This window comes from Agelaius tricolor, unplaced genomic scaffold (assembly GCF_023055355.1).
Source record: "Agelaius tricolor isolate 1412-34295 unplaced genomic scaffold, bAgeTri1.0.p SCAF_15, whole genome shotgun sequence".
Classification (NCBI taxonomy): Eukaryota; Metazoa; Chordata; class Aves; order Passeriformes; family Icteridae; genus Agelaius; species Agelaius tricolor.
In genome coordinates this window covers 21,760,387-21,781,163 of record NW_027269275.1, presented here as the reverse complement: position 1 = coordinate 21,781,163, position 20,777 = coordinate 21,760,387, and the positions used below count along the sequence as shown (strand labels likewise).

At 43.3% G+C, this 20,777-nt stretch overlaps 2 protein-coding genes and 1 non-coding gene across 5 annotated transcripts in view; all 3 read right to left on the bottom strand.

Annotated features, from left to right (window-relative positions):
* The window catches only part of PHLPP2 (PH domain and leucine rich repeat protein phosphatase 2), a 32,573-nt gene extending 27,873 nt beyond the window's left edge, over window positions 1-4,700 (bottom strand). The window contains exons 1-2 of the mRNA XM_071440934.1: window positions 4,444-4,700; window positions 3,993-4,237 (exon numbers count right to left, since the gene is read on the bottom strand). Coding sequence (XP_071297035.1) covers window positions 3,993-4,237; window positions 4,444-4,587 — 389 coding nt within the window. The 5' untranslated portion in view covers window positions 4,588-4,700. The remainder of the gene's footprint in view (window positions 1-3,992; window positions 4,238-4,443) is intronic.
* An 833-nt stretch (window positions 4,701-5,533) lies between these two features.
* The window catches only part of AP1G1 (adaptor related protein complex 1 subunit gamma 1), a 38,042-nt gene continuing 22,798 nt past the window's right edge, over window positions 5,534-20,777 (bottom strand). The window contains exons 11-23 of one of the 3 annotated variants that reach the window (XR_011681344.1): window positions 18,073-18,213; window positions 17,698-17,752; window positions 16,487-16,609; window positions 16,094-16,183; window positions 15,470-15,597; window positions 14,797-14,901; window positions 14,175-14,316; window positions 13,481-13,607; window positions 12,956-13,051; window positions 12,558-12,718; window positions 11,472-11,570; window positions 8,613-9,396; window positions 5,534-7,036 (exon numbers count right to left, since the gene is read on the bottom strand). Coding sequence is in view for 2 of the 3 variants with exons in the window: in XM_071440938.1 (XP_071297039.1) it covers window positions 9,295-9,396; window positions 11,472-11,570; window positions 12,558-12,718; window positions 12,956-13,051; window positions 13,481-13,607; window positions 14,175-14,316; window positions 14,797-14,901; window positions 15,470-15,597; window positions 16,094-16,183; window positions 16,487-16,609; window positions 17,698-17,752; window positions 18,073-18,213 (1,369 nt within the window). In the remaining variant the exon portion in view is untranslated. Of the gene's footprint in view, window positions 9,397-11,471; window positions 11,571-12,557; window positions 12,719-12,955; window positions 13,052-13,480; window positions 13,608-14,174; window positions 14,317-14,796; window positions 14,902-15,469; window positions 15,598-16,093; window positions 16,184-16,486; window positions 16,610-17,697; window positions 17,753-18,072; window positions 18,214-20,777 lie in introns of all 3 variants that reach the window. The other 2 variants (XM_071440938.1, XM_071440939.1) reach the window with 2 other exon arrangements.
* Window positions 19,813-19,899, bottom strand: LOC139596587 (small nucleolar RNA SNORD71). The gene has a single exon (XR_011681365.1). It is a non-coding gene; the product is annotated as a small nucleolar RNA SNORD71 (small nucleolar RNA).

Below are 20,777 nucleotides of genomic sequence, written 5' to 3'. Positions count from 1 at the left end.
AAAATATTAGTGTGAAAGATTAGGCACTGTTAGGTAGGAGTTAAAATATATGGTAGGAGTTAAAATATATTGTTCCAATAGTCTACTCATTATCCAACATTAAAAATCCCCATTTTTAATCTAAACGTACCTACCTTCAGATTACAGTTACTGGATCTTAATGGTCTCCTCTTTTTTAAACAGGAGTTTATAAACCATGTCACAAAACATTTGAAACTTCCACTTCAATATAAGGCGCAAGGTACTTTTAAAACTATTCTTGCAGTAGAATGGGTCTACTTTTGTTCAAAAGGACTTTTACCACCAATTTTTTTTTTTAGTTTATCCCTACTCTGTAAGCACTAACACGATTGTTCCCTGTATCCATGTACTGACTTCACAAAACCGCACATACACTTTAGTTCAGCCCAAACACTTTTCTGTTCTTGGATCAAACCTGCTCTAGACTCGTATCCCTCTAATGCGCAAGTCCTCCTGAACTGCATCTTTTGGCAACTTATAGCCTCCTTCCTCTCCTTTGCAGTATTTAGTACACTTGTCTTTTACATAAATCTACCTAGTGATACTGAAAAGCAGTGTTTTCCAGGAAATACTGCATGCTAAACCGTCTAGAGCAATCTGCTGCACTGATTTCTCAGTACCCATCACTCCCTCCATTCATGCCCTCCTGAGCTCATACCTTTTAGCCACAGGTTATTAACAGGGCAAACTGAACAATGCAAGTTTACATTTTTTCCTTCAAACAGCTCCTCACCCAAAACAAGATGCTTACACTGAATAACAGTTTCCAGTTTGTAAGATATTAGCCAATAAGTTTTACTGGTTTGTGCATTGCTTTTCTCCCCATGACATCAGAACACAGAACCTGAGGCATTTTGGGCAGGAAGGGCCTTTAAAGATCATCAACTCAAACCATCCCACCATGGACAGGGACATCTTTGACTTGAACAGACTGCTCAGAGCCCAGTCCAACATCTCACTGCAATGAATGACTAATACCTTTGGCAACCAAGCTCAAAATTTTGAAGCATCAAGATAGAATTTGCTAGGCAGGACCTGTTTTGCATTACACTTTGTTGACTTGCATACATTATTTATACTGTGCGTCTTAATGGGAAACATTTCATTGCTGTATGTACCAAACCTTTTCACTTCTTCTCATATCTTCTTAAGAATAAGAATATTTCTGATTGCTTTTAATTACTATATCAGAGTATTGCCACTATTACTGACAGCTTTACAAATGTCATCAAATAATTAAGGCAGGACTGATTTCATAAAACATGCACATTTACAAGTACCTAGTCATCCAGGCTTCCTTTGGAGTCACCAAGACAGCTCTCAAGAAGTATAATAACTCAGGTATTACAAGCAGATACATTGCAACTCTCACTTCACACACAGGACCTCTGGATCAGAAGAAGGATTACTCTCAAACAAAGTTTATAGCCTAAAAAGGCAATGTAGCTGATAGTTGAAGAGCAAGCAATGTGGTGTGAAACTGGCATCAGCTCACATTAGAACTGCACAGACTCATCCTGTACCCAACACAATGAGCTCCGAACACTGGCACATGCGAGAACACGTGGCTGTCACAGCAGCTGCAATCTGGCGCAAACAGCCCATGACATCCTCAGCGGTATCACACATCAGGGACTGAATATTTCATTTGCTCACAGCAGCTCTCGGGAGAACAGGTGCAAAGGCTTAAGGAGACAGAAAAGCCAAAAAGAAGGAGCAACAGTTTCAGTTTCATTCCTGTTGCAACTGTAGCTCTCCATAAGTAAGGGTCAAGTTTTCGCATCTTAGAAGCTAAAATTTTGGTTGCCAGCGGTATCCAGAGCAAAGAAGGTATCCCTGCAATTCTCGTTTAACCCTTCCCTCTGCAGGAAGATATAATTTCCAGATATGAATGGATACAAGCATAAAAAAAGATTCTGGCTAGGAGAAAGCTCATTTCCTTGAGGTGCATTGTGGAGAAGAAAAAGTTCTTCCAGAAACTGACTTGAACTCATAGAATTGAAAAGGAAACAGAATGATCACAAGGACATTGCTGAATATTTAGACTGAATACATAAAACAGCTTCTGCTATTCTTCCATGCAGCTTTCAGTCTTCCAAGTCAGGTGCCAAACCAACATCTGTGATGCTCTGGAAAGAAAGTCACCTGCTGATATTAAAAGGGCAAAGAATTCAGAAGCTGTCTGGGAGACACATGTAGTTATGGTAAGATGTGATCAGATATTTAACAAAGCAATTTGTATAATGAACATGTTATTAACGTAATTGGTAAAGTTTGTTTGAGGAAGGAATTATCTCAACAGGGCATGAGGATAATCTTGGGCACTCTGTCATCTTCCTGTGGACATGCAAGTAGATACCACTGAGGTCTGCTTCCTGCTACTAACACAGGGGTTAGTGAAGCAATACTGGTAACTCCTGCTTCCCTACCAAGAACCACTCCAGTGGGAAGTATTTCGAGGATCTCTCCTGTGACAAACACCTTCTGAGAATTACAAGGAATAGACACATCATAACCAAGAACTCTTTACAAAATTTATGACAAATCTTAGCCAAGTCCTAGACATACCAAGAGGTAAAAGGAGTGGGAAGTAATAATTTAAAGCTCAGGACTTGCTTCCAAAAGGCTGGCAGCAATTTGCTGCCAATTTGCTAATCCAGGGCAAAATCTGCAACAAATCAAAGACAGGCACAGCTAGCTAGCATGAGAAGAGAGGCTGAAAAGAATTCAAATGCAAAAGCCACTTCAAAAGTTAAATAAAGTCAAAATGTATCTCTCTGAACACATCTACAACCTTTACCTAAGCTTTTTCACGATCTGCATGAAAGGCTCTGCCCTTCCTTAAAAATGCTGAAAAATCTGCTTGCTATTAGGGTCCTAAACATGGCAACTGCCTTACAAATTTTTCAAGCAAGAAACAGAGGTTTCCAGCTGCCTCAGTGGCAGTGTTCAAGTGTCCATCTGCTCTCATACAGCATTTCTAACTAATCCATCCCTAATTCCTGTAACCCTGCAAATGGTTCTAATCAACCTTTTCCAACAGTCAGTTTTAAACAAGTCCTGCTCTCTCTGCATCTCCCACCACCAGCATTCCCACTCCATTACAGAGCAAACATACATGAGAGTTTTAAGAGCTGTACACATTCGACCTGTAACCTTCATTTCACATCAAAAATCCGGCTACTAGCTCTGTTCAAAATGCATTGTATCTACTGCTTAGCCTTTAAGTAAGGAGACCACAGCAATTATTTGCTCCTAAGAACAGGAGCAGCAATTTTTTATAACTGAATCTTAAGTCCAGAAGAATCAGTGCAAAGTTTAAATCCTAACAAACTGAATGGGAGCTTCTAAACCTAGAGGAGTCCATTACACACTCACAGAATAAAGTTCACGCACATTAAACCCTGAGCCATCTATTTTCAGCCTAAATTGACTTCTGGCATAAAATATAGCATCTGATGCTTAAGCCTTCTTTATACATCCCTTGCTACAATTTCTGTCTGCCTTTAATTATTTGGCTGGCAACTCTTCTCAGCGAAAAAAATTACTCACACGTAAATATTAAATTACATAACTGTGAAAGCACCTTACTTCTTTTGCTGAGTCAAAGTAACTGTTTACAGCCTCTTAAATAGATTAGGTTGTCCAGAGGCTAAAACCTCCATAACACAGAACATAACAAAGGAATATATAAACAGGTGTCTCTACTCAGAAAACGAGGACATATTTCTGGCTAGAGCAACAGTCAAACCCTCCTTGTTAAAACACATAACTACGAAGTGTGTAACCTCTCTTTCACCACCATCTAATTTTTATGAAGTGCATGACTCAAGGCTGTACCTGACTGCCAGTTACTACCTCTGCCTGTTCCCTACCTGCCCTGCCAACAGGCATAGAGACACGCTGAACAAGAGCCTCGCAGACCTATACAAAACATTTCTCAGTCAGGTTTATCCTTTCTCGGCCCTCACCTGACCAGGTCCCCATGAAGCTGCAAAAAGAGGTTTTTCCTCCCTTCTCCGTCGCAGATCTCCGAGGCTTGGGTGTCCACTGTACAGAGGACCAGGCGCAAGTCCGAGGGAGCCGCAGTCGCTGAGTCTCTTCCATAAACATAGACGCAGCCTCGTCCGACGTCCCCTTTCAGCCAGATCCTCTCACGGGAGCCAACCCGACTCCTGCTCTGGCAGCTCCTGCTCCCGGTGCGCTTCACGTTCCTCTGCAAGGCAGCCCAGACCGAGCGTCAGCACCGCCTGCGGCCGCGCTCCGGCCCGGCCCCGCACCGGCCCGCTCCGCACCGGCAGCAGCCACTGCCATGGGAAAGACCAAGGTCGCAGCGGGCAAATGTCTCCCGCGTCCCGCAGCCGACTCTCCTCCACCCCACCGAGTCGCCCGGAGCGGCGGAGGCCTCGGTCCCCTCCTCACCTTCAGCACCCGGATGCCGCCGCGGGATCCGGCCCGGCACCCCCGTGTGCCTCCCGGCGCCGCCGCCTCGTCCTCCTCGGGCTCCTGCGCCTCCCTGGGCCCCAGCCCCGCAGCCGGCCCCGCAGCCGGGCCGGCCTCCCCCATGGCCGGCCGGACCCACAGCCGGGCCTCCGCGGCGCCGCCCCGGAAGCGCACGGGCCGTCCGGCCCAGGCCCCGCCCCGGGCGGCGGCAGCGGCGGGCAGCGCTGCCCCTCCGGAGCCGCTCCGGGCCGGGCCGGGCACCCCGGGCCGGGCACCCCGACCTCCGTGCCCGCCTGTGTCCGTGTCTTCCACCAGCGAGAGGTGCCCAGTGCGAGCGGGCAAAAGGCCCAGCTCACAGGAACGCCGCAACGCACCTGTCACCGCTCGCCCTTCACAGAGCTCCAGCGCCGGTCACCCGCGGCTGGAGGGACGCTGCTCAGCAGCACAACATGCTCCTGCTGCCCTGCAGGTCCATCACGTAAGCTCTGCCAGTCTTAACTAGTGGCTGCTACTAATAATGTCAACAACTACTAGAGACGTCATAATCTACAAATGACATCATCATGACAGATTGCAAGAATTTGAGTATGTTTTAGGGCAGCCACTGCTTCTGCCTCAACAGGATCAAGAACATTTTAAAAAAGCCTCCCACCTTTCCCCCAGTGAAATTACAGGTTTGAAAAGACATGAAAGGTCATCTAGTGAAATGTGACTGTGACTAGAAAACACAAAGCAGGCACATGTGGGGACAGAGATATGGTGACAATCCTCGTCCAAGAGCCACATGGAGTATGAAAGGGGTCTTTTAACGGGCTCCAATGCAGGCTCCAAACACAGTCCTTGTGTTCATATCCCACCACACCTTTCTAGCATCTGGACAAGCATTGCTGCTCATAACTAACACGCTCTCTTCTCAGGCTGGCATTCCAACCATCTTGATCTCCAAAATTTCCTGTAAAGATTTTTCAAAACATGGCCTTACTATTTTGTGTCATCTGATGTTGCCACGGCCAAACATTAAGAATCAAAACATTCTATCCCACTGTATTGGTAGAAAGCAACAAGGCAATTTTAAATCATTAAATATTGACTCATTTTATTAGTCACTTCATAATTTGTTTCAACCAAAAGACAATACACACAGCAGAAGTCTAATGCATCCCATGTAAATGTTCACATCTGTTAAGCTCCTCACTCACCTATGACTCAGCATTTACCTAAATTTTTCACATCTCAAAAATAGGTCTCCAGAATTTCAAGTGCCAACAGGTGCCCTGCCTCAAATGGTATGTTTTTCACTTTAAATTTGATGGGTTTGTATTTTAGTAGTTTTTTGTTTGCCTTTTTTTTCCTCTATACTGTCAAAGAGGTGGGATGGGGCTCTGTGTAAAATTTAAATTACGACATCACGAAAGAAAAAGGATATACAGGAGTAGAGTGAAAGTTAAAAGGGAAGTAGTCCAGCAGCTCCTTCCCTCACAGCCTCCAAGTAGAAAATAAACACATAAAATTGCACCAGCATCACTGCTGCTGCAGCTCACAGCTAGTACCAGCCTTAGGCGAGGCACTGGTACCTTTCCCAGCTGCTTCAGTATCTTCTGAGTTTTAGATCCAAGGTACTGTAAAGACAGTCCCCTCACTGCTATTGCTTCAATAAGTTGTTCAAGGCCATATTTTGTGCCATCAAGACCTGGACAAAGGCGACTCTTAGGACCTCTCCATGTCTTCTCCCCCTTCAGGCCCATTATGGCCACTATTGTTTCTGTCATTTTTTGACTGAAAATACATTCACTTAGAAAAAGACATCCAGTCTCTCCCAGTTCCAAAGCCTCCCATGCAGATACTAGTAAGATTAGCCATGAAGTCCATATCTTGCTGCCCTTATATTCCCCTTACACCGAAGCAAGGAAAGCGTTGACCAGACCCTGTAATTGTTGCATTCAACCGGCGGGAAGAGGACTCAGCGTGTGCTTGGAGTGCCTCAGACGTGCGAGTACTCTCCAGAGGAAAACCACAGCAACAGCACAGAGCTTGGAATGCACATGGGGGTCAAGGAGCAAGCAGCATTATCTGGTATTGCAGATAGGGGAAGGTGTGAAGCCTGGCCTTCCTTCTTGTATAATGTCAGCATCCATCCCTTAGTGAGGAGGGGAGAGCTCCAAGGACAACTGGAATGTTTGGCTGCTATAGAGGAGTACTTCATAGCCAAGGGATGGCTTCCTGCAAAGTGTATTTTGGGTACACACTCGCCTCCTCCTGCTCGACTCAAATACAGGACAAAATGCCCATTTCCCCACAGACACAGTGCAAGGGTGGCTGAAGGAGCCAAGAACGCAGAAAGAATTCACCCCACAAGCTTACCAGAGACAGACATCTGCTCTAGGGGACAGAATACAAGCATGACGAGAGGGACAACATACACTGTTCCCAACTCTGCTGCAACAAACTGGCCAGGCGAGAGACCATTTTCTTCTTCCTTCCCATCTAATTTCCTGTACCAGTGCTCTTTCCCAGCAAAACCAAAGGGAGAGTGAGGCATGCTGGCTTTCAGTACGAGTGATCATGTACAACTCTGTGAAGAGAATGGTAGAGCTTATGAGGAGTTCAGGAACCAAGGCAAAGACTTCCCATTAGCTTTTTATCCATAATGCTCTCAGAACTCACTGGGGTATGGATTTAACACACTCAGTCTTCAACACTGAGTATTAGCTAGTGGGGCAATGAATAACCACAACTGCAGTGAAAACGATTAAGCTAAATGCTCAGCACCAGAAATGGACCCTGATTCAGCCATTTCCTGCAAAACTGCCTGTTTCATGATGCTTCCAGCTAAGCACAGGATAGATCTCTCCACTGATAGCCAAGGCATGACCCTACCACAACCCAAAGTTAATTGTAAGGAAATCATATATTGTTCTTCTAGATTTTATAACCCTACTGATGCCAGTTCCAGGAAAAAAAAAAGCTCTTTGCTAGTCCAAAGGCCCAAAGCAGTTCAATCAGTAAGGTAGCAAAAATACCCTTCAAGACAAGATCAATTTACTCCACTACACATGGACCAGCACTAAAATTAGTGTCAGTCCTACATTATATTGCTTAATGCAGTCAAGACCAGACCAGACTGAACAACACTCAGTGGCCTCCTGCTCCCAATTCAAGGGCAGAACAGGTCTTCAGTTTTCCCTAAGTACACTGTGGATCACTCTTGCAATATTTTTGGCAAGTTCTGGAGCCCAGTGTTAGCACTTCTGTGGACACAAGAAGCTATGTCTAAACTTGTGCTCACAGCACTCAATGATGTGGAAAGCCCTAAAACAGAACTGAAGCAGAAGTGCCAAACCTTCAGCTTACCAGCACATTCAAAAATGAAGACCTAAGATAGATCCTAAAGAGCACTGAACATCTGGAGTTTGTCACACTGTGCTCGTCTGTCTTACACATCACCTCCTAAAGACTGCCCAGAACTGCACCACCTCCCAGGAGTTCCTGCAGGGACATCCCTGAACACAGATTTCTGTGAGCTCAGAGGGGTACCAACCAGATCTTGCACCTCTGGATCCAAATACTCAAACAACTGGCTTCCGTTCAAAACACAGCTTAGTTACTTTCAGTCTGAATGTGAACTGGCACATTAATTCTGAAAGGGGAGCAAGGATCAACTAAGTAAAAAAATGGGAAAAGGTCTCTTTAAACTGCATGGTCTTTATTTCAGTGCCAATATTACAGATACAACACAAATATCCCAGTCAGAAGTAACTCAAATGGAACCCAGGGGGTCTACAACAGGCTCTGGAAATAAAATTGGGGAGAAGTTCTGGAATAACCAGGAAGAGCAACTTTGCAGCATAGTCTGTGATGAGTCTCCCAGCAGGAGCAAAGCCCTTGCCCAAAAACTGATCTACAAAATTGAATGTGTCTTTTCTACCCATAAACCACAACTAATAGGTCGAAAGACTTTGAAACCGTATGTGGTAGAAAACCAGCTGCTCCTTTTATCTCTACATCTCTCATAACTCACTTCACTTTCTGGGGAAGCTACAGAAGACTCTGAATCTGCATGACTGTGCCTACTGATGGAAGGAAAGAAAATTCAGGTGTAAGGGCTTCATTTTCAAGTACAGCACCGAAGCAATTTTACCAACTCTTACCAGCACCTCTTCTCCTGCACTGTGTTCCAGGTTTGCAGATGAACTCCAAAGGCCTCACTTGCTCTTGGTATGCAGCACATAACTAAGAAGTGCGTGTATACAATAATGCACTGAGTAGGTCATAAGAAGCCTCCAGCCCCTTAAGACCTAGGGGATACAAGAAGAAAGACGAAGGGCAGCCTGGCATTCCCCAAGACCCCATCTGAGTCCCAGATGAAAATGTGTGAAGGAATCCAGCTAGAAATGAATGACAACACGCCTTACCCACCCCAGGGAAAAAAAGACAGCAGAAAGAAGGAGCAACTGCTCACTTGCTGCAGAGAGAAGAAAGTTTCCCTGCTAGAAATTCCAGACTTCTCTTCCAACCAGGCTGTGTTCCTTTTTGAGAGGGAAGGAGGGTGGGGAAGGGGAGAAGGGAATGTTGCTTCTGGCTGTGAATGCATGTGTGAGGGAGTGCACAGTAGCCCCCACAAGCCACCAGCCTCATCAGCAGAGGAGAGGAGATTAATCTTAACAGATATGCTTCAAAGTCAGCAATCACTTCAGGAAAATTCCTCCTCATCAGCAGGTCTCTTTTGTTCCCCATGCCCATGGTGCAGTTTGGGGGATTGCCAAGGATCACAACCTTCTTCCCAGAGTTCTTTTGATTGGGTGGGATGAGAGTAAGAATGGTGCCAGAGCCTCATTGCCAAGACTGAGGGGGGAAGTTGTTGACTTCTGCTAGATCCTGCATTGCTGAGCCCTTGTGATTATATGTCAACTTGATCCGCATACGTAGTTGTTGCTACAAGAGAAAAGGGGGAAACAAAAAAACACAAAACAAATTCAGGTCTTCATTAAAGGTCAGAGACTCCCACCTCATCCAGTTCCTCTCCCCCACCCCACAAATACTCAACACTGACTTTTCCTGAACACAAGAGCTTGTTGGTGTGTGCAGGGTGAGCTATGACACTGCAGATAAACGCTCCATCTGGTGGGACATTCATTGGTCACTGTAGTTCTCAGATCAGGTACAAGCTCGTAGAAAAGTTACAGCACAACTTCTACCCATGTTTGTGTCTGCACTGGCCCTGCTCTTGCAAGCACTGAAGTCCTTAAATACAAAATTAACCTCCTTGAAATTCCAGTTAACAACAGAAAAAAGCAGGTGGCAGATCTGTGCTCTGTTGCACTGCACTTGGGCCTGCAGGGAGAGATGGGCTGTCCATTCAATGCAGCAGTCTGGCAACTTCAAGTACTGCACAGCTCAGCAGCACTGTGAAGGATATAGCCTACGAAAGACTGGAAAGAGAATCTCTAAGAACATTCCCTTCTGCTGTAACTAAATGATGAAATAGCTCAGAGATCGCTTTACGCTGTCATTTGGCTGTCACTCAGATACCAGGTGGCCCTTAAAAACAGCTAGAGTACAGCATGCTCCAGTTAGGTTCCCTATTCTCTCTCTCAAAAAATCCAAAAATAAAAAGCCAGAAGTTGATAATTTCTGTCTATTTTCTCCACACCTACAGGCAAATACACAAAAGGGATAGCAGAGGGAAAAAAGGAAGACAGTGACTGCTTCAACAAGGCTTAGGATAAAGAAGTGATGCTCTATGACTAATAGATCAACATCATCACTGTCACTTTTTGGTTTATTTGTTGTTTTGGAAAACTAGCCATTAGTTTCAATCCAGCATGATGGCTTTATTTTGCACCTCTGTACTCTGAAGTGTTCCTAGGAGTTGTGGCATTCCTACAAGAAAGCATGCCACTACCCTAGCTGTGCTTCACCTTGCAGGTCCCATTCTGGCACATTACAGGAAAATACCTAAACCCTTCAGAAAGTAACTTTCAAGGTGATCTTTGAAGGGTGCTCTACAGCATCACAGAGAAACTGGTAACAGATGTATATAAGACATGGAATAGTTAAGTCTTGTGGCTTAATATAGGCAGAGGTGAGCAGACTACATGGAAATAGAGGAAGATGCATGGAAACCACAAAAACTATGTACTAGAAGACTGACATTCAGTGAAACTTGGGCTGAAATTTGTGATTTTTTTTTCCTCGCTTGCACATCAATATAGCAGAAACACTTTACATCTAGAGCAGTACATCAGTTTTAACCTATGAAAAGCTTCACATGTTTTAAGTTCCTAGAGTCATTTAGGGTCATAAGGCTGTTTCAAAGAAAGAAATATGATCTCAATTTTATTTTTCTTTCTGATGCCATCTGAGCACTTGCAAACCCTCTTAAGGAGGAAATGTGGGCCACATCCCTCCCTCCCCTCAAGTCTGTTGTGTCCCAGTCTTGAAGCCTGTCTCTGAAGGCTGTAAAACAAATGGAATTACAATTACATCACTCCTGAAGATTCTTTCCATCAACTATTTAAAACTACACTCATCACATTAAAAACAAATGAGACTACTTAACAGACAATTTTAAGAATATGAATCAAGCTGCTTTTTTGTCTAAAAATATTTCAATAACACCACCCCAGATAGCAAGAACAAATGCTGAATATCTTTATGTGTCAAGATGCTTGCCTTCCAAACATTACTTTTACAACCCATAGAAACACTAGGTTAAGCTCCTCTGGCCATTTGAAAACTTAACCACTGCAATGCAAGACATGAATGACTTCAAGATAGCAAAGCTATTAAACTGTTTTAGCAGTATAACCAAATAAAGACCAAACCTGCGTCCATAACCTCCTGTGTTTTTCATAACTTTTTCCTAACTCTAACTGAAGTGACTGCCATGAAAAATGTATCATTCACTACTATTACTCCCTACCTCTCATCAGAGATGCACCCCTGACTGGCATTAAATGAATGATTACAAGACAGTATCTTCAACAATTCTTCTTGGAATCACTCACCTTCTGTGGATTCAGGACTTTAATGACCTGTGTGATGGTCCCAGAATTAAATGCAGGGATGACACTGCTGCTGGGAGACAGAAGCTGCAGCTGGAATGTCTGAAAACAGGGCAAAAAAAAACCCCATTTTGATCTGTAACCAAGTAAGAAGTGACTTGTTTGCACTGAAAGGAAGCAAGGAAAAGTTCAGTTTCTGGCCCTGAATAATCAGTTCTTGTATTCCCTATCTTGTTGTTCCCTAAGAACAACACACTCACTGGCCCACCTGCTTTCTATGCAAGTAGGATCCAGGTAACAAAAATAATAGGAGCTGAGGGCTTACTGCAGTGTACCAAGATCAGCAGCAATGCTTGCTTCCATGTGTTGCACTCAGAGGAACAGTCAGCACACCTCTAACTTCAGGACTGTTCTTTCCCTGATTGCTTCTTACGGTAGGTGTAAAACCTACTTGAATCCAAGTTAGAGGAATACTAGTTCCTAGAAATGAATGTACTTTCCGAAATTTGGAGAGCATTCCAGTAAAATGCTGCTTCAATAGTCTGCTCTGCTATAAACTAGGCAATATCTGTCACTCGCATTTTGTGCTGCAGCTGAGTGCAAGGGGAAACAATTCACTTCCTTAAATGAGGAATGCCATTAATCACCATATTGTGACTCATTTAATTTTTTATAAGCAACTAATAGCTTCAAAAGATTTTTTCTTTCATGTATTCATAGCTACAAAAAACACAGTATATTTCTTAGAAATTAAGAAAAAAGGGTATGATTAGTGTCTCCAAAATACTGATTTTGACCCAAATGGTTTTTTTTCCTGAGGTTTAGCCATTTTTCTAGAAAATAGTGATTTCAAAACGCAATTTCGTCCAAGCAGAAGTGGTCCAATTTGATTAGAATCTGTGTTTTATTGCATTTACAACATGTACTTTCAGACTGGAAAGAGATGACCTAACTGTACGCTAAGAGTAACTTGGAATAGTTCTCAGCCTTGTTTACCTTGCAAGTTTCTATCTACATGAAAGCACCAATTAGGAAGTGTTTGCAACTGGCCCTTCAACTTCTCACTGTAGCTGCCCTAAGTGGCTCTACCTTTGGTACTGCAGCTTGGAAAACAAAATCTGTCATCTCCAGCTCTGTGCTGTTGGAGGCCTGTATCGTGATTACAGTGACACTAGGGTTGGTGTTCGACCTCTCAAAGGTGAAGTCAATCTTCAGCCCATTCTTGTTGTATGCAGTAATGGAGGGGATTCCTGTAGGAAACAAAAAAGCAGAAGACCTACAGAATCTGGAAATCATTCTCAACATCATAGTATGCACTGACTTGACCCCAGACTCTTCTGAAAATTAAACACACCCCCATGTGCTCCAGTATCTATGGCACACTTTCAAATTGCCTCCCTTTAATTTTTTTTTTTCTACTATTCCTTATTTCCTCTTCTAGTTAGGTGTTGGGGCACTTCAGGCAAAGGATTTACAAGGTCCCTAACCTGCAGCAATATCATTGAAGAGAGGCTGAGTTGTAAGTCCATCGAGCAGGAACGGAGGCTGTGCTATCTGGGGTGCAGGGGCAGATACTGGAGAACCTACAAGAAATGTTGAAGGATTAATACTTTGCTGTCAGGAAATGAAGAGTAATTACTCCTTTGCCAAAGACTGACTGCTGCATTTTGTATTTCTTTACATGAAGCTCTATAAATCACCTGTGTTGTCATCCTCCCCTTCTTTGCTTTCAAGAACTAGCAAGTATTCAGATGGAATTAATTCCTCACATCCCATAGTCCTCTCTGTAAAGGCTCACAGCATTCCCAGACTCAGGTGTGAAAATGCTCAAGTCTCACCAGCTAATCACGCAGAATCAACCTGTGACTTCATTCCCTAACTCCCACCTGCTAATATGGATCTTGGTAAGAGTAAATGTAAACACTAGGACTTAAAGACAATGAAGAAGTAGCCCACCCTCATCCCATCCCAGGGATGAGAATGTAGACGTCTAAGAAAGGCAGCCTGCTCACCTGTTAGGTTGAGGTCTCCCAGGAGGTCAAGCAGCTCCCCACCAGCAGTGGCTGGCTTGCTTGTAGGTGCAGTGGGAATTACAGGTGTTATATCACTTCCCCCCAACAAGTCCAATAAATCATTTGCCTAATGAGAGAGTGGATGTAATACTTACATATATTCAACGTTCTGCTACTTTTCCTTGCAAATGCAGTGTGTTCTATTTGTTCTCAAACTGAAGACCACCAGAGCTGATGGCCAGTTAGAGGGGTTCTTAGTTTCACTGTGATCCCATGCCCCACAAGAAATCTAGTTTCCATGCTTGAGGGACTGAAGAGATAGGGAATGACTGGGTTCATGCACACAAAGTTTGGGGAATCACAAAATATTCTGAGCTGGAAGGGACCCACAAGAATCATTGAGTCCAACTCTAAAGTGAATGGCCCATAAGGGGATCAAACACACAACCTTGGCATTATTAGCACCATAACCAACTGATACAATCCCACCCTGCTCCTCAGCCTACAATGACCTGTCCCACACACCTGTTCTGGACATTAGAGCCATCAGAGCAGAGCAATGATACAATCATCACCAGTCAGAAACAGCAAAGAAGCAGACAGGGCGAGGGAGATGGTGTCAGCTTGCTGTAGGCACAGGCTGGATCGTGGTCTGACAGGCAGTGGAAATTTATCCTGGCTCAGTTTCTGTTACCTGGTTAGCAGGCTGCAGTCCAGAGGGTGGAGGTTTGGTTTCCAGTACTGCTGTCTCTGTCTCTCCATTGGTCTGTACAATCTCAGCAGGGCCATTTGTGGTGACTTTCTCCATTACTGGCATTCTCTCAAGCAGTGCTGGCCTGAAAGAAGCTGACATAGTTACACTGTGCCATCTTCCTGCATCCCAATCCAAATACTTAGACATTCAAGAGCTGATATATACGGGAGAACCTGTCTTTTCCCTTAAGTTCCAACACAGGGGAACTGCAAAACTGCATGACAGTTTGAAGCAATCCCTGGCATTCTGTGCTAGTGCAAATACACTAGTTGATAGCTAAAAGACAAACAAGGCCTCCTGTCTCCTGCTTCCCCCCAGCACCTGACAAGCTCAGGCTCAAAGCAGGACAAATTCTTCGGCAGAGACAATCTCTGATCACAGAACAGTAACACAGGATACATTAAGACCTTAAAACACTCCCTACCCCTGTAGAAGGGAAGGGATTCTAGTTCCTCTGTAACCTTAACAAAAATCACCAAAGTTCTCACAGCACACTGTCATCCACAGGAGATCAGAGCAGATAATGATCCTTTTCAAACACCAAATCTCTATCAGCACTTACCTCATGTGATCATATTTCTTGAAAAGTGCATTATATTCCACAGCTCTCTGCTGCAGCTCCACATCAATGCTGCTGCCATAGATGGAAACTACCTTCTTAATGCGACTGTTGGGGGCAAGGGAAAACAAACACACCATGGAATTAGCAGCAATAAGCAAGGGATTAGCATGTGTCATCCTGAAGATGACACTGAGTTTCTGTTCAACAGGAGTCCACATAACTCATGTAAAACAGCAGTATCCATGTATCATCCATATATGAACTGTCCCTTCACAAAAGCATCAGCAGGTGAGTAATACACCACCTTAGGTATAGCATTAAAAAGCTCAACTACCCAGAGTGAGAAGTGTCCAACAGGAAACAAGGCTATTTTTCTCTCCAGCATCCAAAAAAGGAACGAGAAAAAACAGTCCACTGAAATTAAGGAGTTTTCAAGAAACAGCAGAATGGATTAAGTTCCCACACAGCAGAGGGCATCCCTAGAGAAAACAGTACCCACAGCTGACATTTCCACCATGTGAGCAAAGGAGGACTGTAAAAGCCAACAAGTAAGATGATGACTCTTGTAAATCACAAAAGCAGAACACGTTCAAGGAATACTCCTACTGAAGACAGCTGACGTCGGTATATTTGCAACAAAGCCCTGTGCAGTGTACCACCAAAGGGTACTCACTTGACAGTGCAGGTGAACCTTGTGGAAAGCTTCATGATGGCAGTGAGAGCATAGCCTCGTGTCACAGATGCAGACATATTAGATATCAGGACGCTTTCTAAAATATCAAGAACTTCATCCTCTGTTACCTGAAAAGGTACAGTGAGGTTAGGCTAAGACAGAGAGGAGGTTACAGCAAGCCTTCCAGACCATACTGTAAAAACCTGTCTCTTGCCTAATGGCCATGTCACACTCCTCTGCAACTCTGAGCCTGTAACATTATGTTCAGAGTGTGAGAGACACACATCCAGGTGGAGATCTTATGGTATGAGTTTTAAAATACAGTTCCTGTTTCACACATTGAAGAGCAGGTTTATCACTGAAATACACTAAGACCCTAGCAGATTTCTTTCAAATCAGTTGGCACTAAAACCACACCATTCTGCCAGTTGTAGCAACACTCCACACGTCCAGTATTTATACAGTCCATGCCTGCAGCAGGGGAAGGAGATTCCTGTCCAGGGTCCATTACCATCATGGACATCAGTGCTAGGGAACTGCTGAAAGCACTCCCTTCACCTAGCCAGCACCAAGTGGGTCCAGCCTCAGCCAGGTGTGCAGTTGCAGCTCCTTCCCAAGGCATACCTGTATTGGTTCCTCCTCTTCACACTGACCGGACACCAGAAGATCTCCATACTCTCCTATGCACCAGGAGGCAACTTGTACCAGGGGTTGCTGTTGGAAGAAAAACCAGAGAAAGCTAAGAGATGCCTGCATGATCAATTAAACCATCCGCATTTCCAGAGGCAAGCTTAGCCTTCCACAGCAGAAGAAAGAGGAATATCTGATTCAATCAAGAATTCCATAAGAGAATTGGAGAAACTAAAAAGAACACGAACTTCTAGAAGACATACCTGCTCAGCAGTCTCTCCCTTGGAGCCAGACAATGTGATGCTGGCTTTCCCTGAGATGCTTAGTAAACATGCATAATTATTGCAGTACTACAAAGAAACTGAAGCCAGCTGCGTTTGGTTTTACCTGGGAGTAATCTCCAAGGATGGCTTTGTAGAGTCTCTGCACAGTGTAGGCATGCATCTCCACGCTATTAGTTATTAACTGGATCAGATTGGGAACAGCATCATCACGAACATAACTTCCTGCCTGCAAGAACAATTGTTAGGTTTTACTATCGACCTTCTTAGAGCAACACTCAGCAGCTGTGATACCCTTCACAAAACCACCTGATGCATCTGGAAATAAAAATCAACCCTTTCATCCATGAGCACTTTATGGTTGACTTTGAGCAACCTCAGGGGGGCAGAAGTACAGGACAGTACATTTACCAACAAATGAAGCTATACTCAGAGAAATCCACACTACAGATACCCTGAAACTGCAAGAGGATAGAGTGCAGAAATAAATACAACCTTATGAGTGGTTTATCTAGCAGACAAGAAAAGGCAATTACTCTCCTGGAGAAAGTAATCTGAGAACAATTCTCACAGCCAACCTTCCAAGAGAAATTAATCCTCACTTCAGACAAAACTCCTCTCTGTTTCAAGGTGACAAAAGAGCATCCCAGCCCGACTTATTTCTTTCTGAACTTCTCAAATTTGAACACTCATACTGATAAATCTCTTCTCATTCCTTTGCCTCACAGAACACACTGCCTACCCAAGTTACCAAGATCTCTTCCCTCGGTTGCCAAAGCACTGCTCCAGTTCCACCTCAGCTGTGATGTTTATAGATAAATTCAAGCAGATAAAAGAGTAATAATTAAACCCAAAGAAGGTGAACTAGAAGGCTGTTGACACGGTTTCATTAAAAAGTTTTGATAAACTCAACTTGGAGTAATTCCAAGAAACTCCTTCACCCCCTTTCTCTTTGCAAGTCATTCCAGGCTGCATTCACTCTCCTCTGAAAGGACTGTATATTGGAATCAGACACTACAAGAGCTGTCCTTAGAAGCTACTGTGATTACTGCAGTAGAAACACTGCTACACACTGTTACTCTTGTGTGTTTCTGAAATAGTACAGTTCTTCTAAAAAAAAAATCACTCAGTGATCCAAGGCAGCCAGTCAGAAATATGCAAACTCAGTAAATATGACTAATCATAAGTACGCTTCCTCTATGTATTTTAGCATTTGTTATCTGCCAGCCTTTAGAAACATCTCCAACTTGATGGTAACTTCCTCCAGAATTAGGAAAATTTTATGTAGTCACACACAAGAGAGGCAATTTCACTTACCGTTGTTAAGACTCTCATAATTGTGTCTATGTGCCAGCGCTTGGAAGGAGCATATCTGACAAAATTAAGAAAACAAAGTTAACAAAGAAAACAAAGAAAAGTTAGAACAGTAACTGCCAGTCTTCAACACCAGAAAGAAACCCAGCATCATCAGAACTCCCCCTTTCAGTTACTTCCTGGCCCACTGCTTTGTGAGGAAGGACACCAATACTGAGGGAGGGCTACAACTGACAAACCACACATAAATCAGTGAACAGAGAGGAAACGAATCAACACATTCTCTCTTGGGAACAAGCAGGGAGAGAAACAACACGAAAGGTGTTCACAATCCCGAGGATGTACCAAAAATTATTAGCAAGTAAAACAACGCCATACTTTTCAGCTGCAAGAAATATTCCAGATGCACAGTCTGCCTTGAACTCTGGTTCACAAGAATCTAGGAAATACAGTAACTCCTTCATCATTCCACGGACATTGTTCCCATTAACAAGAGCGAAACTCAGTTCCATTGCACGCCTAGGGCAAGAGACAGAAAACCAATCAAGTAACTTCACCTAGTGAAGGAAGTAAAAAAACCCCAAATCCAGCTACAAAAATGCAGTTAACTTTTAATTAAGAGGAGATCAATACTTACTAATCCTGTGAGAACAGCCCTTCACATTTAATGCGCAGTATTTTTTTTTGTTCATAAGCAGACAAATATCCACTCTCCAAAAAATTAAGGAGGAGTGGGGCTACGGGGTGCTCTAGAAACATCTATCCATATGTTAAAGATAGCTTAAGGCTAGCAATATCTTTCAGCAGCCAGAGTCCAACAGGATTAAAGTCTAACTGTCCAAGTGTAATTAAATACTGGTCATTTCTGACACACACCTCTAACAATTAAAGCATGCCACAACAACTGTAACAATTAAAGCATGCCACAGCATATTTTCTCCACCTTCAGGGATCCAGAACAGACCTGTTTCCAATTCCATATATTAGAGATTCAAATACAGTAGAGATTTAAAATATTAACTGAGAAGCTTTACTGTATCCAGTTGGATAAACTGGATACAGTAAAGCTTCTTATACTGTAGCACAAGATTTCTAGAACCCAAAGTTACCCTGGTATTGTTTATTCCTCCTCAGCACAGACCTGCTGACACCACAACTAGTCAGAGTACTAGCTCCTTGCTATTCCTTTTCGTGCACATTGAGAGCTCAGAGGCTACTCCCAGACGCTTCTACTTGAAGCTTCTGTAGTTGACTTTAGCACAGGTGTCTCATTCTTCTGCCATATTTTTGAATGAAGACTACTAACTTCAGATGTGATTGATTTCTGCACAACTTTGCAACAGCTGTATTCAAATGCATTAAAACAGGCTTGCTAAATAACCCTGAGTGAATTTTAATATGGAACTGGGCACACACTATTTGTTCTCAAAAATCTGAGAACATCCAGACAGCACTAGTTCTCTACATTTTCCTAGTTATTATCGTAATTAGGATTTTTACAGACTGGTGAATTGTAAATGTGTTACTTTGCTTTTTACCCAGCGAGTACCCAGGGACTGAAAAAATACAGAGATATTCAGAATTAGGTTGGAAATACCAAACTAAATTGCTACCTTTTAACATTTAAATCTGTGTTTAGCTGATGACCTACACAATTATTAGAACTGTTTCCATCCTTCCAACTAGTTCCCAACTCCCTTATACCTGTCCGTACTGGGTTACAAGTTTTCCCTGTTTATGTTTAATATTTCAGTCACTTTATAGCAGATGCATCAATACTGCAGCTGTGCAGGAATACAATGTTGTCTTCATACCAGGCATTTATCTCAGCACATATTGCTTACCTTCAGTCATATTACATGGTTCATTCCTGTCACAAGCCTCTTAATCATGCAGTTTAATCAAATCAAGCAGAAAAAAAGGCTTTAATTAAATGGCAAAGCCATTCTGAATTATGCTACATGGACCAAATATGAACTGCACCAGTTACAAGATGATGAGCAGAAGCCATGCTTCAGATAACCAAAAGCAGATATCATGTCCTTCCCTCAAGTCCTTGAAGCTTGCTGCCTGAGGACTCTGACATATATCCAGTCAATATAATGCTTCAATGAAGACAGTGCATTGTCAGCAGCATGAGTGTCAGCATGGCAACATTGTGCTCTGCTGATGGATCACTCAAAGGCTTCATCCTCCAACAGCACTCAGACATGAAGCTCAGTTGTTTGTAGCCTACCTGTGTTTTCCTAGCAAGTGCCAATAAAACGTTTTTGTTGCCTTCTACCCAAAATCTAGATAAGGCTCTGCTGTTCCACAACCGAGCCCCATGCTGCCTCTGACACCAAACAATGGCAGCCTGGCTTGCTCAGCATTTAAGATACAAATTTGTGGTTTGGGATAGTTTGCAACTGTAAAGAGAGATTACATGATACCCAGTACATAGCAGTTAAAAGTAAGTTTCAGAAGCAAGACAAATCCATTTTTTTTCCTGTTTTACACATGTTAGTCTGAGAAGAGCTGTTAAAAAAATCTACAGCTGATTCAAAGATGGGCATAAGTTTGAAGAATAACTATCAGAATGAGGATCTATGGTGTATCTAATCAGTTTGAGTAGATGGAAAAGAAGAGGTTGAACAATTCTGAGGGTATATTCACATGATGAGTGCTCAGTGGAATTCTGGCCTGTAGCAGAGAGATTCTATGAAATGCAGCAGGAAAAATGCTGCTGTCCCCAACACTGCATGCTGTATGCTCCACTGAGCCCAGACCTTTCTTTGCAACCCAGTTACAGAAAGAATAATGAGGAGGAGGAGAGAGTTCTGAAATAAAGAACAAGAAATCAAGAAGCTGAAAGACTCAGTTTAGAAGAGCAGCCTTCCACATACGCTGGGCAAAGTGAGACCAAACAGTTCAAGAATTTCCATAAGTGACAGAAACAGGAGGGAGTTACTATCATGAGTAAAAGGAACATAACTGAAGTAATGAGAATAAACTGGAAGAAATTAAGACCGAGTACAAGACAAAGTATTTCTCTGGTGAGAAGTAAGGTTGCAAGCTTTCCCAATGCCCAGAGAAGTAGCAAC